General features: G+C 43.7%; 1 protein-coding gene across 1 annotated transcript; it reads left to right on the forward strand.

The window, feature by feature from the left end:
• Positions 1–6420: 6420 nt before the first annotated feature.
• Positions 6421–7667, forward strand: LOC103203528 (protein S100-A7-like). The gene is made up of 2 exons (XM_007948588.2): positions 6421–6561; positions 7503–7667. Exons 1-2 carry the CDS (start codon positions 6421–6423, stop codon positions 7665–7667), a joined length of 306 nt encoding a protein of 101 aa, XP_007946779.1.
• Positions 7668–7962: the final 295 nt, after the last annotated feature.

The following is a 7962-nucleotide window of genomic DNA, read 5'->3' on the forward strand; positions in this document are numbered from 1 at the left end:
AAGTTGAATCTGACTCATAACGACCCCTCCCTGAGTTTCCGAGGTAGTATCACTATGGAAGTAGATTGCCCAACCTTCCTTCTGAGGAGTGGCTGATGGGTTTGAACCGCCAGCCTGATGGTTAGCAGTCAAGTAATAGTCAAGCTCCGAGAGAGGCTCTGGTGGTGTAGTGCCTTAGGCACTTGACCACTGACTGGAAAGCTGGCGGCTCAAATCCACCAGCCACTCCTCAGAAAGAAGGTTGGGCAATCTACTTCCATTATAATATCACCTCGGAAACTCAAGGAGTGTCACTATGAGTCATATATGACTCAAAGGCACATAACAACAACAATAACAACATACATTTCACAAATATATATATATTTCACTATATATAAATCACAATCATATATATAAAAAACCCAAAACCAAACTCACTGCTGTCAAGTTGTTTCTGACTCATAGCAACTCTTCTTTGGGTTTCCGAGGTGGTATCACTACAGAAGTAGGTTGCCCAACCTTCCTTCTGAGGAGTGGCTGGTGGGTCTGAACCACCAGCCTTCTGGTTAGCACTCAAATGCTTTAGACATCATGCCACCAAAGCTCCCATATATGTATATATGATTGTGATTTGGGTGAAAGTTTAAAAAGAAAATTGGTTTTCCATTCAACAATTCAGACACATTTTGTTTTGTGACACTGATTGCAGTCTACATAAAGTAACAGCACTCTCCTGCCTTCTTAGCTTTATCCCTGGGCAAATGCTGCCCTTTTGATCTTGTATGGTTGATCTAGAGTGTGTACACCTTTGATATTATTGCTGAAAGTTGAGCCATGGGGGGTGAGTTCAGTTCCAGGCTTGAAGGGTGTCTAAGGGCCATACTCTTGGGGGTTCCACCAGTTCCTATGAGGACAGCAAGCATGGCAGTCTTTTTTTTTTTTTAATGATTTTGAGTTTTGTTCCACATTTGTCTCCCACTCTTTACAGGACCTCCTACTGCAATCCCTTTCAGAGCAGTCAGCAGTTGTTGCCAGGCATCATCTATTTCTTCTGGTTTCAGGATCGTGGAAGCTGGTATTCACTTGGTTCTATAGTCCTTTGTACTAATTGTCTTTGATTTTCTTCACTCTTCCTTGCTCTGAATGGGGAGAGACCAATAGTTGCACCTTAGATGGACGTTCACATGCTTTTAAGATCCCAGTCACTATTCACCAAAGTAGGATGTAGAACATTGTCTTTGTGGACTATGTTATGTCAATTGATCTTAGTGTCCCTTTGGGTCCTTTCTAATGCAAGTCACTAGACAGCATGGCTAATACCCAAGGGGAACATGAACACACAAGTCAAAATTTCTAGTCACCTTAGCAGGGCAACTATTCTAAAAAGAAGATGAGAAAATGAACAACATATAGTATATGAAGCAGAAATAAGTCATATTTACGCAAAGGAATACTATACAACAACGAAAATGAGCAAACACAAGTATGAACTGTTGTTGTTTCTAGGTGCCAATGAATTACTTCTGACTCATAGGGACCCTATGGGACAGGGTAGGACTGTTCCTTATAGTTTTTGGGTAATCTTTACAGAAGTAGATCACCAAGTCTTTCTTCTGTGGAGTCACTGAGTGGATTTAAACAGTCAACCTTTCAGTTAGCAGCCAAGTGCTTCACTAATATGATTGTCCCACTAATCAAAAAAACCAAACTCACTGCCATTGAGTCAATGCCGACTCATAGCAACCTTCTTTGGGTTTCCAAGGTGGTAAATCTGTGGAGGTAGTGTGCCTCATCTTTTTTTCATGGAGCAGCTTGAACTGACAACCTATTGGCTAGCAGTCAAAATGCTCTAAGCACTATAGCACCAGAGCTCCTACTAGAGCTCCTTAATTATATACCATAACATGGGTAAAACACCTACATTTGATTGTGAGAAATAGAAGGCAGACACAAAAGAAAATATACCGTATATTTTTTTATTAATATGAAGTTCAAAAGTAAGAAAAGCTATAGTGTTGAGGAATGAAATCATCAGTGGTAAAATTATGTAAAGATAACAAAGAGTGAGCCATATCATACAAGTTCAGGTAGTGGTTGTCTTGAGAAGAGAAAGAAGGGCAGTGATTGGCGGGAATGCAGGCAATGTTTTATTCCTTCATCTTGGTGATGGTTGTGGGTGTAAGAGATAATTGTTTGAGCTGTACCCTTTTATTTTTGTGCGTTATTCTATATATTAAATCTATTTGAGAATAAAACTTTAAGAAATTGGAGTTCTCACAGATTGCTGGTGGAAATGTAAAATGGTGCAGCCACTGTGGAAAACAGTTTTGGGGTTTCTTGAAAAATTAAGGTTAGAATTACTGCAAGATCCAGCAACTTCACTTCCAGGTGTTTGCTCCAAAGAATTGAAAGCAGTGACTCAAAGAGATAACTGTATGTGAATGTTCGTAGCAGCACTATTCACAGTCACCAAAAGATGGGATTAACTCAAGTGCCCATCAGCAGATGAATGGATAAACAAAATGTGGTATTTATACACAATGAATTATCATTCAGTGACAAAGAAGAATAAAGCTGTGATGTGTGCTACCACATGGATGAACCTTGAAGACATTATGCTGAATGAAATAAACCAGACACAAAAGGACAGTTGTTGCATGAGTCCACTTATATGAGATATCTAGAGGGGGCAAATTCATAGAGACAGCAAGTAGATTAGAGGTTACCAGGAGCTCAGGGGAGAAGGCACTAGGGTTACTGCTTAATGGGTATAGAGCTTCTATTTAGGGTGATAAAAAGTTTTTGGAAATAAATAATGGTGATCACTGCACAATCTTGTGAATGTAATTAATGTCACTGAATTATAAACATAAAAATGGTTAAGATGGAAAAAACAATATAGACCAAAATAAATGGACATTTTGCAAGAATACATACAAATGAAAAGAAACACATGATATTGTTTGTGTGGGGACCTGCACTGGAGTGAAGAGTAGACACAAACAAACAAGAGAGGAAACTTTCAACAGATCAGTGATATATAAATCCCAGGAAATGGTATTATGAGTACCTCAACCTGTGACCCTGAGGGCCAGAATGGAACAAAAATTAAAAGTGAAATTAACAATTAGTTTGGAGTATGTGGACATGGAACAAAATTCAAACGCCAAAACAGTGTTAAAGTGGAAATGAAATCTTGTTTCCACTTGTGACCACTAGAGCTCCATATCCTCCACCTAAGGACATCCCACTTTCCCCACTTTCTTGTGTGTCTGCCACTGAGAACTTTTTAGTAGAGTTAAATGGTTTAAAACAGCAAGTTCAGAACAGCGTAGTGTTGTAGAAATGTGGACACAGAAAAGAGCCAGGGAGACTGGCTAGAGATAGAGGGCCATTGCAGGCATAGGGCCTTACCAAGGGTGTGGTGTGTGCAATGACAGTGGTGGAGATAGTTTGGAAGTTTTACAGGAACAAAGAGGAGACACAAATAACACCTCCGTGAGTCAGCAAGATGGCTCCTCAGAGTGTCCTCATAGACCCTCATGCTGATCTTCAGGCTTCTATTTCTTGCACATGGACCAACCCTTCTGTAGCAGTTAGGGACATGTCAGAGCCTGGACAGCGCATGATGCTGACATGAACTTATTTGCATAGAGGAAGGAGGAAAGATTGAAGACATCAAAGGAAGGTACCAAAAAACAAAAAACAAAAAACCCCAAAACAGAAAGTCATAGGCATGGGGCTGGAGGGAGAGTTGCTCAATCTCTTGTCTGCAGGCTTATCCCATGGGGTTCCACACCTTCTACTTTACATAATGCTGTTCCTAGTGGAGCCCAGGCCCCCTCGTGGAGCTGTAAGATGAAGGTCAGGAGTAGGGGCCTTAGAATGAGGTCCCATAGATTCTGGTGCTATGTTCCTTCCCACTTGCTGTGTGACTCTGTTCGATCCCTTATCCTTTGTGTTCCCTGGTCTGTCATCTATGAGTGATGACACCAGTTTCCTTCCCAGGACTTCTGGAAGGGTCTCATATAAGGATGACAATGAAATGACCCTGCTTTTGTCCTGGAGTTTGAATACCCAGAAGGCAGGCCTTATGTGACCCTGGAGGCTTGGTTGAGGGTGAAGAGGAAGGTTTGGAATCAGGCTGATCCAGGTACACATCTCGACTGTTCCCTCTACTAGCTGTGGAACCTTGTGAAGTGTCCTTAACATGTTGATACCTCAATGTCCCCTTCCTACAATGGGATGATAGTGCTGACTTCCAAGGGTGGTGGTGAGGGTACACAACACAGTGCATATGCAGTGGGTAAGTGGATGCCTGGTACAGTGTAAGAACTCCATTGGCAGTGGTATTGGGGTTATAAGCCACCAATCTAGGCATAATCAAGGACAGAGACATGCTGCAGTGCAGGATTCTAACATTTATTCCTTTTAGCTTTCAGAAATCAGATTCTATCTACTGCTTCCGTGTTCTATTACGACACAGACCACTCAACCTCAGCTCTAGTTTGGGTCTGCGGGAGGAGGAGGCTCTAGGTGAGGTCAGCTAGGAAGTGCACTCACTGGTGGCCCTGGATGCTGGTGGGACATGCTGGTTGCATGGCCTGAGGTGTGTCCACCCACCTGCATGGGCAGGGCTACAGGAAGCAGACACCACACATGGCTCCAGGGCTCCCTCCCTGCCCTGCAGACCCAGGCTGAGCCATATAAAGGGCCTGCTCTATGCCCAGATGCACAGTCTCCCCCATCCTCTCTTCTGTGATCATCCTCGGCTCTGGTAAGTCTGCATCTGTCTCTGTGCTTTCCCAGGAGCTGTGCCAGGTGCCTCTTGCCCTGCTGCCACCAGGAGTAGGGAGAGGTGCAGTGGGTGAGGGGTTGGGATCCTGATTTCTAGTCCTGGCTCTGCCACTATGGGACTGTGTAACTTCAACCCAAGGCTGAAGATTCTCATCTGTTGCCTTCTCTCTTTTCTGGCTCTGTCACTTGGTGTTTCTCTGAGAACTCTTTGGGGAAATACCTTGGGTAGGATCTGAGGACAGGACCCTCCCTGTCTTCCTTGCATTCTTTCCTCCTTGGAGTCACCTGATGGTCAACCTCAGGGTTCATGAAGACCCACTGCACATCCCACCTCCCAGGGAGAATGAGGGTTAAGGGTCACCTGTCATGGTTTCAAAGACTGTCCCAAACCTAGAATTGAACCTCAAATTCACTATTGCCCTGGTGAGATGACCTGTCTCTCCCTGGCTAAGATACTGATCATCAAAGTTCTCTCACTCCCAATTTCACCTCAGGGAATCCCAAGTCACTGTTGTGGCATAGAGCTCAGCCTCTGGTTTGGCCCAAACTAACACATGACCCAGGTGGTCTTATGTAATTGCTAGCAAAGACCTTTCTCCCACTTGGGAAGTTGATAGTTGTTTATTATTAGCTGTTTGCATTAATGGAGCAAAAATGTTTTGTTGTATGTTCTGGGACAGCCTGGGATGGAACAACTCCATTTTTGAATTTCTCTGAGTTCAGGTTCAGTCCAGTCCAGAGCTCTAATGGTTGGAGAGAGAACCTGAATTCTTCTCTCTTTTTAAACATTCTGAAGCCCTGATGATCTGATGGAAGAGAGGAGCACAGGGCAGATAATTCCTTATAACAGAAGATCCAAAGGACCTTCACCCTCAACCCATCCGAAAGCCTAAGAACTGAGGCAGTGATTTATGTTCCTTTGAAATCTCTCTCTCTCTTTTTCTCAGCTTCCCCTTACCCCCTTTGTCCTACCCCTGGTAACCACTCATTTGAAATTTTGAAGATGACTGTGACTGTAGTCTTTTTTTCTCAATTTTGGGATGGTTCAGAAAGACCCCCATCCACTCACATAGGCTATTTCTCTGCTCACACTCAAAGCCAGGGACTTCCAGACCCCATGTCATGGAGGGCTTGTAACATACTCCTGGGAACAGAGGGTCCTGCTCTTGAGAATGTCAAGACAGTCAGCAACCAGATTGCCAATGACACTGTTCTGCCCTGTGACTCTAACACAGATTTTAAAGTTGAAGGAGATGAGTTTGGTGCTGTTTGAAGTGTGGGGTCCTTCAAATGTTTATGTGCATGGGATCCTGCTGCAAGGTCCATGTTTTCCATGTGGTTTGACTCCTACTCTCGCTGTTCCACCTCCCTGTGGGTCTGACCCCAGATGGACTTCTGCTGTCTTCCTGGAGCTCCTCTTGCCCCCTGGCCTGTGTGTCCTTGTTCCCAACACCTAGTCTTCTTCCCTTTTTGAGGCAAGTCATCCCCTTCCCAGGAAAGTATAAGTTCTTTAGCTCCCCCTAAACCCTGCCCTCACTTGCTCCTTAGTTCCTACCTCATCATCTAACTTAGAGACCATTTCTCTGGGAAAGGAAATGAAAGTCAATGTCTTTCTGTCCTTTAGCCTTTTTGAAAGCAAAGATGAGCATCACTCAAGCTGAGAAGACCATGATTGACATGATCTTACTTTTTTATAAATATACTGGGAATGATGACAAGATTGACAAGCCTGGCCTGCTGAAGATGATGAAGGAGAATTTCCCCAACTTCCTCAGTGCCTGTGTAAGTGGTGTCTGGATTGTCAGTGTTGAGTAGGCCCCTGGCATGGCTGAGGACACATTATACTGTGTGACCTTGGACAAGTCACTGTCATTCTCTGATCCTCAGTTTTCACACCTGCAAAAAGAAGAAAATAGAACTTTATTTCCTGGATTATTATGAGGATGTAAAGAGATGAAATGTGTGAAAATACTGAAAATTGTTGCGACAATAAAAACAGCTATTAGCAGATGATCAACATGCTGCTTCTTGAGGGCAGTGAGCAGGTCCCCTCCCCTAGTCACTGATGCCTCTTCCATGAGACTCAGTCCCATGTGTTCAGGCCCACCTCTCGATGCCTCCTATCCAAGTCCCTGAGATTAGAAGGAAAGCAATAGAAAGGCCATCAATAATAGCAATTAAAATCCCTGTTTACAATTGACAAAGCTCATTCACAAACCTGACTTAATTTGAGTGCTAGAATACATTGAACTGAGTAACCCAAAGAATTTATGATTAGGTAATATTGTTGTGAGACAACCAAGAATAGGAACTCAGGACAGATGAGTTTTAGTGGGGAAAAAACAGGAAAGGAGTGTTAGAGATGAAGAAAACAAGGCATTAGGATCCATTTATAATTACTAGTGGAAGAACAGAGGTAGTTGATACCCTCAAGAGGAGGGTGGACGCCTGGAGTTTGAGGCTTCTTCCCACCCTGCACTCAGTCCTCAAGGCATCTCCAGGTTACCTACTACAGCATCCTGACGTTGTTCATCCATGCTGATTTTCACCTAAGCCATCACCCTCAGAGAACTTCAAGCGTGAAGCTAATGTTCCCCCCTCAACTGTCATGCCTTCTGTGTGTCCAATGGCTCCTCTCCCTGCCTGATTCTGCCCTCTTCTCCTTTCCTAGAACAAAATGTGTCTGTGACTGAACTTTTCTGGTTTGTGTTTCCTCCCCACAGGAGAAAAGGGGCACAAATTACTTGGCCAACATCTTTGAGAAAAAGGACAAGAATCATGATAAGAAGATTGAGTTTTCTGAGTTTCTGTCCATTCTGGGAGAAATAGCTACAGACTACCACAAACAGAGCCATGGTGCAGAACCCTGTTCTGGGGAAAGCCAGTGAGCTCAGCCCAGCCCAGAAGTCTCTGGAGACCCCAACAAAAATAAACATCTCCTTCCATTTTATTTTTGCTTTATCCTTCCTTTCCTCTCATTGTATATGTTGTCAAAAGAGTCAATTCATTTTTACCCTTGTTGTAGACTTTCCACTACATGATTTCACCAGGAATATGCTAGCTGTGTCCCCTTGCTGTGGCCACCAGCATAACCTTGTGGCCTCTCTCAGCGGGACCTCTGTCTACCTATTCCCCTCACTTCCCTGATGAACCTACCATGCCATGGAGGCCAGTGCAAAGCCT

The sequence above is a fragment of the Orycteropus afer genome, unplaced genomic scaffold (genome assembly GCF_000298275.1).
Source record: "Orycteropus afer afer isolate SDZICR_OR568_19922 unplaced genomic scaffold, OryAfe1.0 scaffold00217, whole genome shotgun sequence".
NCBI lineage: Eukaryota > Metazoa > Chordata > Mammalia > Tubulidentata > Orycteropodidae > Orycteropus > Orycteropus afer.

Bases quoted from the DNA above. Each gene is read 5' to 3' on its own strand.
- LOC103203528 (XM_007948588.2), top strand. From the start codon at position 6,421: ATGAGCATCACTCAAGCTGAGAAGACCATGATTGACATGATCTTACTT. The intron at 6,562-7,502 runs GTAAGTGGTGTC...TCCTCCCCACAG, and splicing joins CCAACTTCCTCAGTGCCTGT to GAGAAAAGGGGCACAAATTA.